Consider the following 21,303-nt stretch of genomic DNA (forward strand, 5'->3'; position numbering starts at 1 on the left):
AGACCCCTTGCAGCAACCAAGGTTTGCTCAGTGTCCAGTCCGGATACCAACAACTCAAGACCGACCTACCTTTGACTTCAGCCCCAGAGAGGCCATCATTGAGAATGACCCTGCTGTCCTGTTTTGCCCCATCTCCAGGTCGACCCCAAAAAGTGAGAGCCTTCAACGCAAGTGACCAGCTGGATAAAACACCTCTGCTCCCGAGCCCCTCTGCCTGAGTACAAGCCCACGGACAGTACACCTTTGCTCCAGAGACCCTGAAGAACCAAGCCCCCCTTTAGATTTCAACAGACTTGTCCCCAAGGCCCCACTTGCAGCACTTTTCTGTTTATGGGTTTCTCCATAGACGTCATGCATAGCATTTGAGGCTACCCTTGCAACCAGCAACGATGCATCCAAACACACCGAGGCAGGTAAACCAAAACTGCTGGTGGTTCTAAGGACCGTGGCCCCTCGTTACCTTAAGTCAATAAGAACAGTCCTCTAAGTTGCTTCCAAGTACCCCTATGCAGCATATGTGTCTCCCCCGTTCTAGGCTAATTCCTTCAATCTGACAACTGTATTTTCTGTGATTCTGAAAATTGCTAACTCCAAAAGTACTTACCTAATCTCATAAATCTTGGTGTTTAAATCAACATAAAAATATATCTAATTTTTCTAAGGTGAGTCTTGAGTTTCTTCTTGAGTGTGTGTCTCATTTATGAACTATGGGGGTCATTACGACCCTGGCGGAACAAGTCCGCCAGGGCCGTGGGACGCGGTGGCACCGCCGACAGGCCGGCGGTGCCCCGCGGGGCATTCTGACCGCGGCGGCTCAGCCGCGGTCAGAGAAGGGAAACCGGCGGTCTCCCGCCGGTTTCCCGCTGCCCCAAAGGAATCCTCCAAGCCGGCGCAGCATGCTGCGCCGGCATGGGGATTCCGACTCCCCCTCCCGCCATCCAGTTCCTGGCGGTTCTCCCGCCGGGAACCGGATGGCGGGAGGGGGAGTCGCGGGGCCCCTGGGGGCCCCTGCCGTGCCCATGCCTATGGCATGGGCACGGCAGGGGCCCCCGTAAGAGGGCCCCTAAAAGTATTTCAGTGTCTGCAAAGCAGACACTGAAATACGCGACGGGTGCAACTGCACCCGTCGCACCTTCCCACTCCGCCGGCTCTATTACGAGCCGGCGTCATCGTGGGAAGGGAGTTTTCACCTGGGCTGGCGGGTGGTCTTGTGAAGACCGCCCGCCAGCCCAGGGGAAAACTCGGAATACCCTCCGCGGTCTTACGACCGCGGAGCGGTATTTCGGAGGGGGGAAGCCTGGCGGGCGGCCTCCGCCGCCCGCCAGGCTCGGAATGAGGGCCTATGTGTGTTCAACAAATGCTAACACTACCCTCTGATAAGCCTGAACTGCTCGCCCACACTACCACAAAGAGAGCATTTGGGGTAACCCATTTATACTCTCTAAGTCAATGAGGGCTGACTGGACTATCTGCATGGTGTATCCCTACACTGCACACTGCATAGATAGCCAGCTTCCTACAAATAGGATAAAGCTTTGGCTGAAATTGCTTGATATGAGAGTTGAGATCACTTTTGTACTTCATGCATAACCTGAATGAGAATTTAGCAGCTGAGGTGTGCTATGGTCCAGCTGGTGAAGTTTCTGACACCTTTTTTTTAGTCAGTGGGGTGCAACAGGGGTGCATTTTGGCACCTCTCTTATTTATTCTTTATGTTATTATTCTATGCTTTCACTGGGGGGTTGCCCCTAAAAGGCGGGATGTCCCTAAAATTGCCAATGCGCCAGCTCCGGCCCTACTTTACACTGATGCTGCTGACTTGATGGCTAGGACCCTTAGAGTCTTGCACAGTTTAGTGGAATCTTATGTTTTGTCTATGAGCAGCCTTGATTTAGTAACTAATTTTGGGAAATCGCATATTATTGTGTACAGTCCAGGGAAGAGGCACACTTTAATGACTGTCAGTGATCATTCCTTCAGCTGTGTGAGCAAATGTTTGCCATCAGGGGTCACGTTTACCTCAACCAGTTCTTGGCAAGCCAAGGTCAACATGTAGCATTTGAAATTAAATAGGGTGGCTTGGGCCATTTTGAATATCTCCCAGACCACTCTTAGGGGGTCAGTTTCACCTTTAAAAAAAAAAATATAATCAGCAATATGTCTTAGTGGCTTTGTATAATGCAGGAGTTTGGGGATATCATAACTCATCTGCTATACAGATAGAAGAAAATCACATTTATAGGCATATTTTTAATCTACTGTCCATTAGCTCTCATTTTATTTTTCATTCAGAGCTAAACCTACTCCATATTTCTGAAACGAAGAGGTTGGCTACACTTTTACTATGGGTTAGTGTCTGGACCAATACTGAGGCAGGTTTTAATAAGGCTGTAATCTCAAATTGTCTAAAACTAGGGAGAGGCCTCTCCATCCCTTGACTGAATTATGTTTACTGGGCCATCAATGAATTAGGTTTGCGTGATCTATTTTGCGCACCCAACACTTTAGTCAAGCCACACAAGAAACTGGTGAAAACCAGCTTTAATAATGATTGTTTCAACCAACGACTGGACCTATAATGTAGTAAATGCTCGGTCAGGGATTATTTTGTAGCCTTAGCAACGGCAGAACCAGTGTTTTATCTTACCCGAAAACTCACAAAGTATGAAAGATCCACCTTTTTCGCTTCAAGGCAGGTACTGTATGGGAGTTATTATTTTTTCAAGGTGCAACCAACCAATGGGAACCTATCTTGTCCGCTGGTCCATGTGATGGGACCTCCACACAATATTTTAAAACATTTAGCATTTGTGAAACGTAATGATGCTCTACTTTATCTGTAGATTTTAGTAAGCCCTGAGGTCTACTTTAGTATTTGTTCCTTTCTAAAATTGGCAGCAAAGAGAAGGAAAACTATAGAAAATCAGAAGTGAGGGTTGTGTGTAATCCTGCTAACTTGAAGAAATTTAAAGGTCTCAGAACTCTTTTTAATTCTTCTGTACATGATCTAAACGCAATGTATGAAATCTAAAGAGATATGTATTTTAATCCCAAATGTTTGAATTATGTTTGTAATATCTTAACAATATGATATTAGTTTTATTTTGATGTGCATTTGTTATGGATCGTGACATAAACTGAATAAAGTTTTTCTGACTTGACTAGACATGAAGTCACTTCAATATTCTGTGACAAGAAAACTTCAGTCCTTTAACCTCTGCTAAATGTGATCATGGACTTCCTTAGTCGCTTTTTACAGTTTTGCTATGTTAAGTTGGTATAAATAATTCGTCATATTTTATACGAATGAGAATCATTATGTTTTGTCCCTAAATTGTATTAATGCACCATTTAAGTTATTTACCAATATTACGTGATTTTATAATTAGAACGCTTCCTTGTTTACATGAACATAAATGCTCTGTGGCAAAAGGAGTCAGAGTAAAGGCTTCAAGGAGAAGACGAGAAGATTAATCTTGAAATCTGTAAAATAGATGCAGATGAGGTTTCTCTTGTGTATTACGCAAAATATACCATTCCACAATAAACGTAAACAGTATAAGCAATCCACTTTTGGATTAAAAAAATGAAGGGGCTTATTTACAATCCCCATGGCGCAGAGCGGCGCCACCCAGCGCCACGGCATAACTGCACGGTAGCTACAAGATACGGCACATTTCTGTCCTCTCCCCCTGTGCTGGCACACAAATAGTTGCCTAGCACCAATGCAGACGCCGTTGCACCATGGTGCCCAGATGCCTGCGTTGTAGGGATGATTGTATTTGTGGATACCTTTCTGCACACAAAAAAAGCAAGAGAGGTGTTTTCCTATTTCTATGTGTGCTGCAGAATGCAGCACACATAGAAAGAGGAAAAAAAAGGGAGAAATAAAGATATTTCTCCCTGTTGTGTCAGCTCCGCACCACCTCTGAGGTGGCGTAGGGATCTGACGCATTCCCAGACTTGTAAATCTGGGAATGCATCAGATTCCTTAGAGTTCCATGGATACTGTGTGGGAACACCCACAGCAACACCCATGGAACGCCCCTTTCACACAGTGTTATGCCTGAAAGGGGTCCATATTTACAAGGCCATAAAAAGCCACAGAAGTTGGCTTTGCAAGGCCTTGTAAATATGGGACAGCACAGTGTGCCACTAGAACACCAAAAAAATGATGCTCAGGTAGTGTAGTTGGCTGATAGAGCCTCGTAAATGAGGCCCTAAGTGTGCTATAATACTTCACAGGGAATGCATTTTACTTCTTGCATTGAAAAGTACAAAAGAACACTTGTTTGCAAGGCAATAACTAATAAAAGCACAAAATACACTTTTAAGGGCATCTGGGCCACTGAGCAGGCAGGAGAAATATTCACTGAACTCATGAGAAGAGTTTGGGTATTCCTGTTCTTAGAGCACAGAGGTTAAATAAAAAAAACACTTTGGGGCTTATTTACAAGCCCTGTGGTGCAGGGCGGTGCAACAAGTATGTTGCTGCACTTCCCTGTGCCACCAGGTATGGGCAGAAATGTGCCCTTTTACAAGATACGGCACGTTTCTGTCCTCTCCCCCTGCGCTGACGCACCAAATGCTGCCTAGTGCCAATGGAGGCACCATTGCACCAGGCATTGTGGGGATGATTGTTTTTGTGCAGGAAGGGACTCCTTCTTGCACAAAAGCAATCAATAGATTCGTCATTCTGCAGCACACATAGAAAGGAAAAAACGGGCAAGGGTTTGTAAATATGGGGTGGCACACTGTACCACCGGGGTGTAAAAAAAGCGATGCTCCCGTAGCGTACTCAGCCAACAGGGCCTCGTAAATGAGGCCCATTGTTTTCAACGCTAAAGACCATCAAATCCCAGCTCAAGCTTTTGCTAAGCTAGGGCTGGTGAACATGGGAATTACTGCCTAGAAAATCAAAACACAACACTGAAATTGGAGTTCGAGTTGGGGAGAGGTAAGGAAAAAGTTCTGTAGTATGAACCATGTTTTAGATTATGGACCTATCTGTGCAACAGTTCCTTCCGGGTGGTGTGAGTGTGAAGGATATAATAAATAAAATGGTCTAATAAAGGAGATCAGGAATAAAAACTTACAACAGAACCTGTATTTTTCCAATACAATAGCTTGTTATAGAAAAGTAGAAATGGTTTGCCTTTGGCTAAGCGCTAAAGTAGATTTCAAACAGAGATTTGCAAATTCTGTTCAAAACAAGTATTAATCAGGAAACACGTTTATACTTTCTTTGTGGAGTACTGAGAAATATTGTTTAGGCACATTATTTATAACAATTCACAGTTACATTAACGACAGCCCCATCTATACCTTTTGATTCAAGCCTTTCCATTCCTGCACCACCTCTTCTAATATCTTCTCTTGCTCTCTGGCTACACTGCGCAGGCGGGTCCAACGCTGCCACACAGTTGTCATTGACTTGCTTATAGCAGCTTTGCTGGCATCACTTCCAATTTTCTCCATGAGGGAGACTTTTTCCTCCAGCGACGTGATCCTCTCATGAAAAAGATTTACGGTGGAAACCAGTTCCTTTCAAAAAGGAAAAAAAGACATTAAAAACAAAATTATACCCCATGAGGCACCATCACAGTTAGCTCCTGTGTTAGAGATTTTTCATATTTCATTTTTGTTTGCTTCATTTGGTATGATACAGACCAGGTTTCCGACTTCTGTAAATAAGACATTGTAATTTAAAAGGAAACAGTACTAAGCACAGCACCCAGTCCTGAATGTTTGCCTTGGGTATTTTGGCTGAGGTGATCTTATGTTGTTTACAGGATACCAAAACTGTTGCTGTTGGGCTGGTTTTGATTGGGTGAACTTGCTTTTTTCTGAAACCCATCAGTAGGCTGCTTTCTGGGTATTACAAGCGCCTGGTATATGCTAAATATGTAATGTTTTCTGATTTAGAAATGTATCACTTTCACAGCTTGTTATGCATGTCGAGGTGACATTTTTATCATGTAAGAAGCCCTGGAACCTGTCCCATAACACTAACATGTGGGAGACCGCATCTCACACTAGCAGTGATATGCTACTGAGAGATAACAAGTTTTCAATAGGTAGTTATGCACAGTCCATTGCCCCATACTCTTACTGCATAATATAACCTAGAAGCAGAGTAGACCACACAAACAAATGGTCAGTGCATCGAAATTACCATGTGTGCACCTATCCTAATACAAAACACCAGATTTTGGGCAGGTTCTTATTGTGAACAGCAGCACCACTGAAGATGTTGTTTCACTTCAGCTAGATCCATTGGGCACTGGAAGACCATTTGAGAGCAGCAAGGCTATGCTTGACTCCTGGCAATTTGCTGGTGAGCAGATATATGCTTCTTTAGGGACATTATTACTTGATTAACCCATTCATACTCCAATTCTGAAACACAAGCTAGATATATGGCACCAAATCAAGGTAGTGACAGCCAGAAAAAACACAACTTTAAGCTACGGTGGAAACCACAAGTATCAACTCAGTTCCACTGTATCTACATATTTAATACTGAAGGTAATTAGCCATGTTGACATTCAATTAGCTTGCCAGTCAACAATGACACTGTGGCAAGACACTCAAAATTAAGGAAAACATTTTTTTAAATTGTGAAATGTACTTGAATTAGTGTGAATATAAACATCTCGACTATGGTGAAAGGTTTGCTGCATGAAGCATCAGGCCCATAGACAAGGTATAGTGCCTTGTCACCAGGACCTATAACTCTGCTAACAGTAATGTACAACACAATGTCGCCCTCAAAAGCAACATCTAATGCTTTGTGAGATAATAATAACTCTTATTCTAGTGGATACACTGTTTAACCACAGAGTCCTCACCTTTAGAACACTCCCGGAGCAATAGACTGAATCCAGATGCTTTTTACAGCAATGCTAGTGTCTGGAACTAGGTGGCTCCATGAAGCTCTGTGTTGACTCCATACTGCCCCAGAAATTAAGGAATAGATCTGCATATAAGCACCATTTCTTTGCACTGAATTCAATTTCTTTCTTCACTTCTTCCGTGCCCTCAGACATGGAGTCATTTCTGGTATCAGTGCGAAGATTTCTGACTTAGAACATTTTTAGTTGTAAAAAACTGGCACTTCACAGAACAGGGAGGTGGGAGGGTAGTGTGGAATCTGTAGTTACATACACTGTCCACCAATAAGCACTTTACCACAGGTAAGTATTTTATTCTTCTGATGGATACTTCTTACTGGAGATCTCTCACCTTAGAATAGACACCAAAGCAGTACCTCCTCGAGGTGGAGTGTCTTTTGAGTAGGGCCAGACAAAAACGTCTGTCAGACCGAAAGACAAAGGCCCATATTTATACTTTTTTAGCGCCGGATTTGCAAGAACAGCGCAAACGTACAAAATATCACTGTATTTTGTCAGTTTACGCTACTTTTGCATCAAATAATTATGCAAATTTGGTGCTAAAAATAGTATAAATATGGGCCAAAATGTCTTCTTCTTCAGATTGGCTCCAGATCTGACTGTCTAGGGAGTAGTACTTCATGAACATGTGCACTGATGTCCACATTGCAGCCTGTCAGATGTAAATGACGGCCACTCTGTGTGCCAACATAGTGGTAGGAGCCTTGGACATGATGGAATGACCTCTCAGACCCGAGTAGAAAAGCCTTCCCTTTCTTTGTTCCGGAGAACCCCACAAAGGCTGATCATCCACACAGTGTTCCTTGGTACAATCAATGTGAAAATTCAAAGTCCTTTTTGGGTCTAATCAATGAAGTCTTTCATCCTCTTTTGAGGGGTGAGGAGATGCAAAGAACACAGGTAGGGTGATACACTGCCCAACATGGAAAAGAGTTGCCACATGAGGCAAGAAGGTCTCTCAAATTCTCAACATCAGCCTTTCAGGAAAAAAAAGTAATGCAGGGCAGTAGAACCAACAATAACTGATGCTAACTCATGCAACACTTAAATAATCGCAGTGAGGAAAACAGTCTTCAAAGTCAAGAGATGCAGCAAGTAGCTATGGGTCGGTTTAAATGAAATGCACATGAGAAATGTTAAAATCAAATTAATTTCCTACTATGACACTATAAATCGTTTGGGATGAAACATGTATGTCAGAAATTTTAGAAACCCCATCACAACAGGTCTTTAACAGGTCTTTTTAAAAGGGGGAGTAGATCCAGCATATGCAGAAAGGCTTAAGGGGCAAACAAATACTTAATAGTGCCGACTGTAATGCCTTGGTGGGACATAAACAAAACAAACGAAAAAACATCTAACACCTTGGCTTGTAAAGGATCAATCTTGCAGATACCACACCAGACCAAAAATCTGTCCCTGTGCATTGCCCAAATGGACACCCACCACTTCAGGTGGCAGATCAAACAAAGTCAACAGCTGCCACTCAATCTCCATGCTTGGAGGTTTGGGTTCAGATGCAGGACCCTGCTCTGCTGCGACAGAAGATCCTCTTGAAGTGGAAGACTATCAAAGGATTAATGCTCATGCCCAGAAGTCCTGTGTGCCATTCCTTTCTGCCCCAATATAGCCTTCTGCCCCAATCAAGCACCATCAGAATGACTTAGACTCTGTTGTTCCTGATCTTTTTCAGAGCTTGTGAAAGGAGCAGCAGAGGGTGGGAAGGCGTATATGATCCCTTCTTCCATTCCAGGTGGAATGCATCTCCTAGCCAGAGTTCCTGCAGGAATTTCAACTCACAAAACCATTGACACTGCACATTCTCTGTGGTGTTGAAAAGGTCTAGACGGGGTTCTCCCCACTATTGGAAACTCCCTGCACCAACTCGAGATGTGAACACAATTTGGAATCTACTTTATGCAACCTGCTCTGGGATGCAAGGAACCTGCCAGGTGTTTTGCAGTTAAGAAAATGCACTGGCACTGCAACCAAATCCAGAGGTTCAAAGCCTCCAAGAACAAGACCCAGAACGCCACTCCACCCTGCTTGTTGCAATCCTACATGGCACTGGTGTTGTCATTGAGAACCTGAACCAGCCTCCCCTTGATGGATTTCAATAAAGCTCCAGATGAATGGCCCACAACTCAAATAGTCTAATCTGGAGCCTGGTTTCTGTTGAAGACAAGAGTCCTCTGATTTCCACCTCCCTCAGGCAACCACCCCAATCCTGTAGTGACACACCAGTCACCTCTGAGTTGGAAAGGTAAAAGGAGACTGTCGCTGTAATAACTGCATTCCAGTAGCCAACACTACAAATCGTGAGCAGTTTCTTCCAAAATCTGGAAGGCATCAATAGATTTCCTCTGTGCTGGGCCTACTGGAATATCAAATTTCACTGCAAAGCCACTTGACTAGGAAGTGGCAGGGGGCTAAGAGGCCAAGAAACCACAGGAGCTGCTGTCACAGAGATCTGCGTCCAAAGCTGAAGCAACAGAATTTTAGCTCAAATGTGCTGGACTCAATGAAACTCATGGAAGGCCCTGAACTGCAGTGTAGCCAGGACAGCACCAATGAAGGGCAGACTCAGTGAAGTAGTGAGGTATTACTTTGGCTCATTAATTATGAACCCCAAAAATGTTAGAGTTTTACCACCGTCTGAAGATGGTGTATGACTGACTGTGGTAAGCCTGCCTTCAACAGACAGTTGTCGAGGTAGGGGAAAACTGGTATTTGAAACATCTGAAGATATATTGGACCACTGGTATCACTTCTGTGAACCCCTGAGACGTGCTAGTAAGGCCAAGGGGGAGCACAGCAAATTGAAAATGATCCTAGCCGACCCTGAAACACAAGTAAAGTCTGTGGGACGGAAAATGAATAATATACATGCTGTAGTTTAAATTACACCATCAAGTGCATCAAGTACAAGGAGGTCAAGATTTGGGCAAGCATGAACATTTTAAATCTGTTCTTCTGCACAAAGGAATTCAGAGGTCAAGGGACAAATGTAGGCTAAAGGCCTAGGTATTTTCTAGGCCTAAGGAAATAGCGAGAGTAACAACCCTCCCCCCTTTCTGAGTCGTGAGACCTCTTGATATCACCTTTAGAGAGCAACACTTACACTATTTGTAAGAAAATGGGAAGATATCCATTTGAACGTCTGCCAAATGTGGGACAATATTTGGCAGAGCAAACACAAAGGGAATGGCATTTGTATGACTCATCTCTCAGACCAACCGGGAGAGGAAATACTGAATCTTGCCCCTTCTGAATTGGCATGAAACGCTAGGGCAAAATAAAGTGGCATAGTGGCTGTTGCTGTAGGGGAAAGGGACTAGTGCCTGCATGTTGATTGCCAGAATCATATCCAGGGTTTAAAAAGGACTGGGGTGACAGCTGCAGCAATTGGGGTACGACTGTCGCTGTCTATACGCCAGTATCCCTGGAATAGCCTCTGAGATTTCTGAACTGCTTTCTGGAAACTGCTTGCCAAGGGTCAACCGACTGAAGGAATGCACCATTGCTCTACTGTCCTTGAAGTGCTCCAGGCCAGAGTCAGCTTTTTTTACTAAACACACATGAGCTTTGAAAGGGCATATTCATAGGAACGGCCTGTGCGTCTGATGACACTTTTCTGGAACGCATTCATGTGTGGTGGTAGAGCACAACCCTGCTGTCAACCATCCTTCCAGGGCAATCAGCAGTGTCTAGTACAACATGAATCACATGTTTGTCTGTATACTGACCGTTATGAAATATTTGAGTAACAAAGGCCCTAGGTCTTCCAGCACTGCCAGCAAGTTCTTGTTGGCCATATCCAAGAAACAGACTTCATTGACCATTCTCAGTAGCAGAATCCTAGAGGAGAACATTTGTTTTCCAAATGCTTGAATCCTCCTGGACGCTCTTTCCACAGGAGTCATGGGGAATAAACTGCAGTTCACCTTGCTGGTGGAAGTCTGAACCACCAGGTTCTCTGGGAGAGAGTGTTTAGTGAGAAAATCTGAATCGCCAGGTGCTGGTCTGCGATGGCTGGCTACCTGCCTATTCACTGGTCGGCAAGAACACGGCCATGACTGAGTGCCTATTATTGTACCAATGTGGGCTACGTTAAACGGCAAGCATAGATTCAGACATCGCTGGCCCAGAAAGCAAAATTCCCATAAGAACATTAGTACTGGTCCTGACAGAAGGCAACAGCAATTCTAGGACCTCAGCTGCCTGTCACACTACTATTGCAAATGGTGTATTCTAGTCTATTGGTGGAGCAAGAGGCGAGTCTAACTCTATATCAGAGAAGGTAATAAGCTCATTGGCCTCTTGTCAGCTTAAGTACAAATTGTCACTAAGATAATGGGGGGGGGACACTATCCACCTTCCCCCATCAACTCCTGCTGATGGTGTACTTTCTTCAAAGACAGAGATAAAACAAGATGGTGCATCTGCCCTGGCAGAGGCACTGGTACAGAATCAGGCAGTATGATAACCAACTGTGCTTCAGTAACTTAGTAATCCAACATCTGTCAATATCGGGCTGAAGTGGATTCTGGGTCAGACATCGGAATCAGCTCTGGATGCTATTCTATCACCTTCAGTATGAACATTGATTGGAATGGCCCAGTGCACGTGCTGGAGCTGGGGTAGATGTATGTACTGGAGTTGGTAAAGCACCTAAAATGGGTCCTAAAGGGTCAAATACTTTCAGGGAAGATCCGACAACAGGAACTTGACTGGAGGTCTCTGAAGTTTCTTGGGGCTCAAAGGCATGCAAAAGGGAGCCAAAAGTGCAGTGAAAGCGGCAGCATGGTCTCTTTGAAGGGCTCAATCTGCTGCTGCATAGGCTATGGCTTGGGAAACCTGTACTGGGATGAGAATGGAATTGGCTCCACGAATGGGGAGCCTGTGGGAGACTGACTGACACTGTGATGCCCTAGCACTTCTCCTTGAATTCAAAGCAGCAGTATCTGTGTTTAGACTTTGATTTGGGCTTACCAGAGGTCTTTGACTATGAAGTAGACCACTGTAAGAATTGGCTCCGGGAGCAGGACAGCTCCATTTTCTAGCAATACTCACAAAGTGAATATTGCCATGGCTCTACTTTGACAAGCGTTCAACTTTGACAAGGGTTAAATTCTGGTTCTTCTTAATGCCCAGGCCAATTTCTCTTGGAGAAAAAGGAATGCGGGACAAATAGCCTTGGTGAAAGAGCCTTTTATTATTTACAAATTCCCTAGCAGCTGCTAGGAAGGGGTGAAGTCAATAGATGCCCTTAAGTAATTTTACAACCAATTGAGATTGTAGGGAAAGAGATTTATTTCAATATATTCTGCAATTTGAATGCTCTTTCACGCACAGTTGTGATGAGTGTACTTAATCCACCTTATAGACTATAATTTTTGGCTTGGATTTTGATTGTGATTTTCAACCTTTAATGAGGAGAGGGGCAAATATACCATAATAATGACCACAATTGTATTTCTTTTTGCCACATTAGAACACTGGAACTTGAATGTTTTGTCTTTGGGCTTCAAATAACTTTACTAGGCAAGAAATATCTTTAACAAGAAACTCTGAGGTTGCCACTGGAAGTCATTATATGCCAGCAGAGCCTAGACTTACAGGCCCCATCAGGTAACTACAAATTAAAACATATAAATATTATGTACTACAAATATGCACTCAAAAGGACTTGAAGCATCATCAAACAAATTATATCTAAAACAACAAATCACATCATACCTTGTGTGCTGAAAGTTTTTCTTCTGCTTTGTGACTAGAAATGTCCTTGGCAATGGAGAAGTCAGTGAGTTTAAGCTCTGCCTCATTCATCAATTCAATCACCAGCTGTCTGGCATTCTGATATTCTTGCCACTGAACAGAACATCTTTTGAGATAAAATAGTAAAACATAAGTATCAGAACAGTTGTATGAAATGCCATGTTTAACTTTCACATGTATTTTTTATATTGCATGGTACGTTGCGGTAGTTAGCTGGAAAAAGCTGTATTTCAAAAGATACTGACAGGAATTAATATTAGGTTTTGGCTATCTTTCATTAACAAATTGATGATAAGACACTGGACAATGCTGAAGGCCAGTGGGTTTATGTGATGTGGCTGACACGTTTACAGCATAATTCTAGATCTACCTCATTAGTCACATATTTTTCCCCAATTGGAAGATTTCACAGAAAAAATGCTTCTAAGTAAATGGATGAAAATAATACTTCCAGAGAATGTGCCACATACTTTTATTGTGTTGCATGATTATATAACTTTACCACCTAATTTGGTCTCTAAGCTGCATACTCCTAGTGGTGTAACAATGTTAAATCTGCAGGAGCATTGGAAGGCTGTCATTCCAAAAGCAACATCTATAAATTCACATGGAACTATGAACTATGTTCCATATTTCACGGATTCCTGTGAAATGTGGATGTTTTACCACTGATTTTTGTGCAGTAAAAGCACCTATCACAGATGACATTCTCCATGATGAATGTTATTTAAGATGCCATTAATGATTTCATTTAACATGCCCTATGAAATGTCATATGTAAGGTCATAAGCAGTGCATTATGGTGGCATGAGTTATGGCTCCTTTACCGAACTGCAATTTGTGATTTTTTTCAGTGAATTTCTTTTGTTTGTGTGATCATATGTGCAATATTGAACTTGAGTTCTTGGATTGAAGTCAGAGACCTGTGTTCAACCTGCTGCGGGAAGCCAAACCTCGCTGAAGGCTATGCACATCGGCAATTGGGAGCAGGTAATGACCTCAGGTCACCAGCCAGCCCCTGCTTTCTTTCTCAGGCCTATGCTCAGCATTCTGTGGAGGGCAAATCCCAGCTGTGCATGTCTTAAGTCCATGAATAGCAGGCAACAACACCTGGCCTCTAGAAAGACTCTATGCCCAACCAATCTTCATGCAGAGAAAGGATTAGCATCAGGGCCTGGCTTCTGGGAATGCCCTGCACCCAATTGGCCATGTCCTTTGGCCATGTGCAGTGAATGTTGACCACAGGACCTGACCTCTTGCGAGGCCCTACACCAAACCTGCATTTGCAGCTAAGCCGTGCTACACATGGGGGTTGCCTGCCGAAGGTGACCTGTGGCCAGGTTTGTTTATTTAACATTTGCTTCAGAATTTGTGGATCTTATCACAGGGTTCAAGGGTCCAAGGACCTATATTGGACTTTTTGCAGGACCTACGGATTTGGTTTCGGTTCTGGGTGTCCCCCAAATAGACCAATATAAGCCCTTAGAGACTGCTGTAAAAAGTCTTATGCCTGAGAAGATTGCTTCAGATTTGCTGTCCCCAGCTAATATGCAGAGATCTCTGGGGCCCTGCTGGTTACCAGAAATCAGGGGCTGGTATGTGGAAATCCCACAGCAGGGTAGACATTTTTTTTTTTTTTAATATAAACATAGGGTAGTACCTATGGGTCTCTCCCACCTAGGCCAGGGTGTCTGGGTACGCTCATCCAGTCACCATATGTGGTCTTTCAGTTTTATTTTCAGTACTTGCGGAGCAACAAATTTACACCAAACCAAGTAAAGTTCTACTTACACGCCAAGTTTGTGTTGATCTGTTCAGTCGATTTTTTAAATTTTTTATCGAGGAGCAAAGAATCCTTTGGGAGTTAAAATGGAAATATTATATTTAGGACCTCCTTGTTTTTTATCCCCTGCTTGATGAATCTGAATGAAACATACCATGAGGAACCGAAAGTGGGTGTACTTTTGTGGAAGGTTTCGAGTTATTAAAGAAGCAAAACATCCCTTTCCAAAGAAAACTCTGACCTAACTATAACTAATACAAATGTGACATTCAATGAATCTGAACAAAACATTCAAATAAAAAATTCATCCACTTTCGTTTCGACAAGCCATGTTTCGCGTAAAGCTGTCCAGCGGGGGATGAACAAATGTGAAAGGGCTCCAAAAAAGTGACATTCTCTATTTAAATTACAATAGGATTCTTTGCTCTCCAAACCTCTTCTCTCTGGGTACATTTTTAACAAAAATACTAGTTTGCTTCAGGGTTCGTCGGATGGGTTTGCAGCCCCCAGCATGGCCTCAATGACCATAAATCCTAAGCAGGGATCATGAACCCATTCCCTGAGGCCAATCACTGCTGTGCAAAATAGAGTGTAATGCACAGCAGGCTTGGCTTCCTGGAGTGTTTTGCAAAACTGTGTAGCGTGTTATATGATCGGAAAGCCCATAAATTCTCTAAAAAAACTAAGTTAAAATTAATTTGTGGTTAGTTTTGATTATAACACCTAATTTCTGAAATTGGCTGAAAAAGAAAACTAAATGTCACTTATTGTTATGAATTACAACTGAAAAAGCGCTGCAATCTGCAAGTTATGGTTAGGACAACAACGATCGGTGTGCACAACAGCCATGCCAACCATAGCTCCCACAGTTAATGCAATGCCTTTCACCTTATAACACTTAAACCAATTAATAACAACACCTAAAAGCCAAATTAATTAAATAATAGCATATATTCAAACTAATAAATAATTCTATGTTCATGGTCATCTTTTCATAGTGTTAAAGGTAGCATGATAAGTAATATTAGCTGCAAGACTTATGCCATTTGTAACTGCTCCCATAACATCAAGATGAAGTCATGAGCACTGAAACTGGTGTGCAAGACTCTTGTGTGAGTTGCGGTAGTCTACTTTTTAACCCACTGGATAAGATAGCAAACGAGCCAACATTTCCAGTGACTAAGCATAATTCCATGGCAGGCTCACATTAAAAGGCAATTGATGGATGTAGCAGTGACATAGCAAAAGAAAACAAAGGCACTTTACAAAACTGTGATATCCCAGAAAAAACACTTAAAATCCCTTGTGCCCAAGCTTTTTCAGATGTGAACGCCGTGCAAGCTTACGGATCCAGTGCCTGGTTTTAAGTTCAACTTGACAAACTAAGGCCCATATTTATACTTTTTTTACCCCTCATTTGCATCATTTTTTTTACGCAAAAGCAGCGCAAACATACAAAATTCAATTGTATTTTGTAAGTTTGTGCCACTTTTGCATCAAAAACTGACGTATAAATATTGGTCTAAGTACTCTAGTGAGATGCAAGATCATGTAAACAGGGTGATGGGATCGGAATATACCTTTCAAACGTGCTCCATGCAAATGAGGGAATCCCTTTGCCTTTGCACCCGCGTCTTATTATAGAGGCAAAGAAGCTGTCAGGAGGTAATGGCAACCCTCTGAAGGGTGGGAAAGTGGATCCCCTGGACCCCCAGACATCCCTTTGCAGGAGGGTGCAAACACTTACTGCACCTGCCTGCAAGGGGATCTCTAATACCCCTTCAAAATTCAGGCGGATTGAGGCCTGCACAGTGAAACACGGAATGAATGCGCTGTCCCCAGAGCAGCATGAGCTTGCACCTGCCCTGGGGGTAAAGCACTTATGCTAATAAGGAGGCATCCTTGTTTGCGTATGGTGCACATTTTGAAAGGTGCGCCTGGTGCAAACAACGTATGTGTGATAGGCCCCTGGTCTGCATATTCAGTAGTGAGTGACACACATGAGGCTGAAGAACATCCACACATACACTTTATGATACTGATGTTTTTCAGAGAAAAGGGGGTCATATTCAAACAGTCTTCTGAACTATGTGTCAATTGCACAAACAAAACATGAAAGCTGTATATTCTTTCTGAAATAGTGAAAATGAAAAACAGAGATGGGAAGGATTATCCAAGATTCACAGGACCTAACAATCACTTGTTGGATCTACAAAAGCAAAACTGTATGGAAAGATATATGAATACAGAAATCAATTAATTGTTAATAGCATTCTTGGGCATTGAAAAGGAAAAATGAGAGGTGGGCACTGTCGAACAGATCTTTCTAATGCTATGTGAAGTAAAAGGAATGTCTTCAGTAAGGATACATTTTGTTGGGGGTCGTTCAAAGTAATAATGGTCCTAGGTTGTCCCTCCTGGCAGCGTGGGATGGGACAGCGTATACCAAGCTGAAGGAATCACTGAAAAAGGGGTCAGAAATCTAACTAAAAAAGCCAGTTCTACACTGACAAAATGTTAAATAATAATTTATATTTTTATATTGTGCTTCAAACTGCTCATGTTTATATGGACAGTAAATAACACATACTGTTTCACCCAATTAAAAGTCCTTCACTTACTGACCCGAGGAAGCATTGAAGTCTGAGTCAGACTTGTCAGGATACAAACTCATGAATTGCAAATCACTGGCATTTTCAGCAACAAATACTTAACTCACTGAGCTATCGTGCCAGTTTAACATTCATAAATTATTCTTTTAAATCGTACTGCAACGGTCGTTGAAAAAGCCAAATGCTTGCATTGTTATTGGATTAATGAGCATTCAGCTTTGCACTGTGAATAATGTACCTCTGCAGTGTGTCGTGTTGACTTTGCGCCTCCTGGGTCACCTCCTTGCTCCTCTGCTCTAAGGTTGCCACACTCTTCTTCAGTTGTTCTTTTCCAGCAGTTTGTGTGAATGGTTCCTGCTCTGAAACTAGTTCATGAAGTTCTTTGAGAAGAGACTGTATCTTTTTTTCTGTGCTGAAAAAATCAGTGTGAGTTTTTAAGTGCTCAGTTGAACTCTCTACATCCAAACCATTGCTTGCCTGCTGCAACAGGTCCTGAGCATCCTCCAGCCAGTCACTGGCAGACTTCATGGTTTGGCAGTACCTCTGACAAAGTGAATATACCTTTGATAACGCGGCCTAAAACACAAAATGACACAGATATCTGTGAATATAATGGAAATACTTTTTGTAAAATGCCAGTGTAAATTAATTTTAGATAGCAAGATATTTAAATTCAAACTTCAAGACATTTCCTAAATAATGAAACATATGCCTTTACAAACTAAAATGGAACCCTTTTCTCTATGCCATGACGTGATCATCGGCAAGATTTCAAAGCTTTCTCAAGCAGTGATCCAGAAGCATGGAGAGATATAAAAAATAATCCAACATACATTTATAGGACCATATTGTTCATGCCCTGGTGATTTTCCACCACTAACAATCAAATGTTGGTAAGAGGCGGGCAAAGCTTGTTTAACATACAGTTCATGAACCAGAGTAGAGAAGGAAGTCAGCAAGGGTGTGTATTGGCCCCAACCCTTTTCGATTTGTATTAATGGGCTTATAGATTCTTCGACTGGCTGTAGAGGAGACCCCCCTAAGTTAGCTGGTAATGCAGTAGCATCCTTGATGTATGCTGATGGCATTATGTTAATAGGAAGGACACTGGTATGCCTATAGAACCTCCTGAATCGGTTTTCTGAGGTTTGTACAGATTTGGGCCTAGAGATCAATATTAATAAAACAAAGTTCATGGCATTTAATCCACACAAATCATTCAAGGGCAAGGTTATTTTGGATGGAACTTATTTCATGCAAGTCAAAGAATTTGACTATTTAGGGGTAATCTTCCTCACTCACTAGCATGGTCTTTCCAGCTTGCCAAAAGCAAGCCCTCCCTCCAACATATCTGTTTAGCATTACTGAGAAGACAGAAAACATGCAGATTCAGACCAGCTAGATCAACTGTTGAAATCGATTGAGCAAAAGGTGTTAGTGCTGCGCTTTATGGTGCAGAGCTTTGGGGAGCTCATCATCTGGGAGCGCTGGAAAAAGTAGAGAAAAGCTTTATGAGGTCGGTTGTGGATCTGCCTCAGAACACCCCCCTTATTCCTTTACAGCTGGATCTTGGCTTGCGCAACATCGCACATGTTGCGGCTCCACAACTTTTGATCTATAGATGCAAGTATCGGCTAATAAAACTCCACTTCCTTTGCAAGAGTCATTGTCTGAGATTCTGGAGCTCAAATGCAGCAATAGTATCCTTTGGTTGAAATATGTGAAAACATGGTTAAACACCTTGGGCATGAGTGATTTGTGGACTAGCCCTTCTAATATTAGTAAAAAATCTACAGTGCCCCTAAAATAAATATTTTGGGCCCATGTGTGCAATTTATGGTTAGAGATGCCAATAGGGGGAGCTTGACTGTGAGGTTTTTGGTATATAAAGACCAAATGTGTTTTGAGGACTTTATGAGTATGACTGAGCCCCTCTCGCCCAAGTAAAATCATTATATCTTAAATAAATTTAGATACTCTATCCTGCCACTTAACTGTTTCTGTAGTGGATGAAATGGGTCAGTCATCTCCCCAGAATGTCCGTTCTGTTCTGTTTCTGAAGAAATGGAAGAGCATTTTCCATTTTTTTGCCCCAACTTTATAAAAATCAGGATGGCTTGGTTGTTGTCTATCTGCTGAGCTCTTGAATCTAGCCAGCTGAGGTTCACCTTGCGGATCCTCAAAAGTGATACTAGAGGCTGCCTAGTTTTTGCCCTCTCTTAATACTTGATGAATGCCTGGAGAATTAGACACAGGCTGAGTTGGTCTGCTAATTAAATTTATTTCTCATTAAGTATTGTATTTGGACTACCCACCTACTGACTGGCCAATACTGTCTGTGGATGAAATATTTCATCGGATGTATTACTGCTGTGTTATAATAGCCAGTGGTGACTGTGACTTCATGATAAATGGATACACCATATTTATATGCACATTGTTTTATGTTTTTAACTCATTTTTATTCTTTTGTGGGGTTGTGTTTGAACTTGTATTTTAACTTGCTCTGCTTTTATGTTGTTTTATGTAACCAAATAAAGACTGCTACTACATACAGCTCATGAAGTGTTTCCTCAGCTTATGTGCAATGAAGCTTTAAATTAGGTTTTAGAGGAAATAACAATTTGCTTCATGGGAACTTCTGGGATAGCCTTTTATGTCCTACAAATGCTGTGCAGGTAGACCAGCTAAAAATACAATGTAGCCATGGACTGGCCTGGGGACTATTCTTTCCATTAATGAGAAAAAAGTAGTATTTACTGTAAGCTTCTCTCCCATTAGACTCAGATGAAAATCTACCTGTATGCATAAGGCAAATGCCTCCAAACACCTTCGAAGCCAACATGCCAACTCTTGTTATTGAGTTTGAATACGTTTAGTGGATTCATTGATAGCTCTAATTTGTTTTATTGTGAGGAAGTCCATGTTGTGGCGAATCTAGAAGGACCTCAGGAAATGTGTATAGCGGATCACTTGTATGCTGGACTATGCCTTCCAAGGAGGCGCAACCCTCAATGACAGTTCACTAGAGAGGCCTGGATATGGATATCCTGATACAAAGATTACCAGATTGATCCCTTTCCGTCAACTTGAAAAACGCATATCAAACATTTAATTCTGTAGGTCAATAAAACACTGCCAATCCACATTTGTGACAGGAAAAAATCCTGGTTTGTGTGCAGTTCTAAAAAGCCTGGAATAGGTATTAGGACTCGTCCCTATTTTTTATGTGAAATATAAAAAATATTTTAACATTAAGGGCCTGATTACAACTTTGGAGGAGGTGTTAATCCGTCCTAAAAGTGACGGTAAAGTGACGGATTTACCACAAGCCGTATTACGAGTCCATTATATTCTATGGAACTCGTAATACGGCTGGTGGTATATCCGTCACATTTGGGACAGATTAACACCTCCTCCAAAGTTGTAATCAGGCCCTAAGACTCTTCTTGGAGAAAATTAACCAAAACAACAAAGTATTTGAGAATCTGAGAACAGATCTAGCAATCACCTTTGTACTCTTGACAGGGATGTTGGGGCTTGGAGCACTGTGTGCACTCCAAACATGACTGATCAATTACAACACCCAGAGATCTCAGTTAATCCTGTCTCTTTAATGGAAAAATAGGAAAACACTCTCTCACAAAGTAAACTACTTCTAATACTAAGTGGGAGAAGAAGAAATTTAACTTAAATAAATAGTCCTGTTCCATTTTTGTGAATGCCGCTCCACGGCGGGTGGGAGATCTTTCTCCTTCCTGGCGGCCAAGACCTGGAACTCCCTCCCCACCAGCCTCAGGACCACCCAGGACCACTCCGCTTTCCAGAGACTCCTAAAGACCTGGCTGTTCGAACAGCGATAACCCCCCCTTTTTCCCCTAGCGCCTTGAGACCCGCACGGGTGAGTAGCGCGCTTTATAAATGTTAATGATTTGATTTGATTTGATTTGATTTGGTGATATGGAAGTAAATATCTTCACTTGAAACAAAGATTATTTTTTTTGTTTTAATATTTATGGCTCCTGGGTTGTCTGGGCGTACAAATCTATAAGGCGGGGGAGGCTAGGGGAGAGGGGGTTTCTAAAAGAATCCTAAATTGTGATAGACTGTTTTGGAGATTATTTGTTGCTGTAACATGAAAAAGTAAGCATTGGTGGAAGAGAAGCATAGAAATGGAGCTTGTCAAGTTAGCACTATCATAAGATAGAAGTCACTG

At 42.3% G+C, this 21,303-nt stretch overlaps 1 protein-coding gene across 1 annotated transcript in view; it reads right to left on the bottom strand.

Annotated features, from left to right (window-relative positions):
• Nucleotides 1-21,303, bottom strand: part of SYNE1 (spectrin repeat containing nuclear envelope protein 1) — a 1,478,055-nt gene that overhangs the window by 672,050 nt on the left and 784,702 nt on the right. Inside the window, exons 78-80 of the mRNA XM_069234720.1 lie at nucleotides 17,326-17,663; nucleotides 12,654-12,798; nucleotides 5,326-5,544 (exon numbers count right to left, since the gene is read on the bottom strand). Coding sequence (XP_069090821.1) covers nucleotides 5,326-5,544; nucleotides 12,654-12,798; nucleotides 17,326-17,663 — 702 coding nt within the window. The remainder of the gene's footprint in view (nucleotides 1-5,325; nucleotides 5,545-12,653; nucleotides 12,799-17,325; nucleotides 17,664-21,303) is intronic.

This window comes from Pleurodeles waltl, chromosome 5 (genome assembly GCF_031143425.1).
Source record: "Pleurodeles waltl isolate 20211129_DDA chromosome 5, aPleWal1.hap1.20221129, whole genome shotgun sequence".
Lineage (NCBI taxonomy): Eukaryota > Metazoa > Chordata > Amphibia > Caudata > Salamandridae > Pleurodeles > Pleurodeles waltl.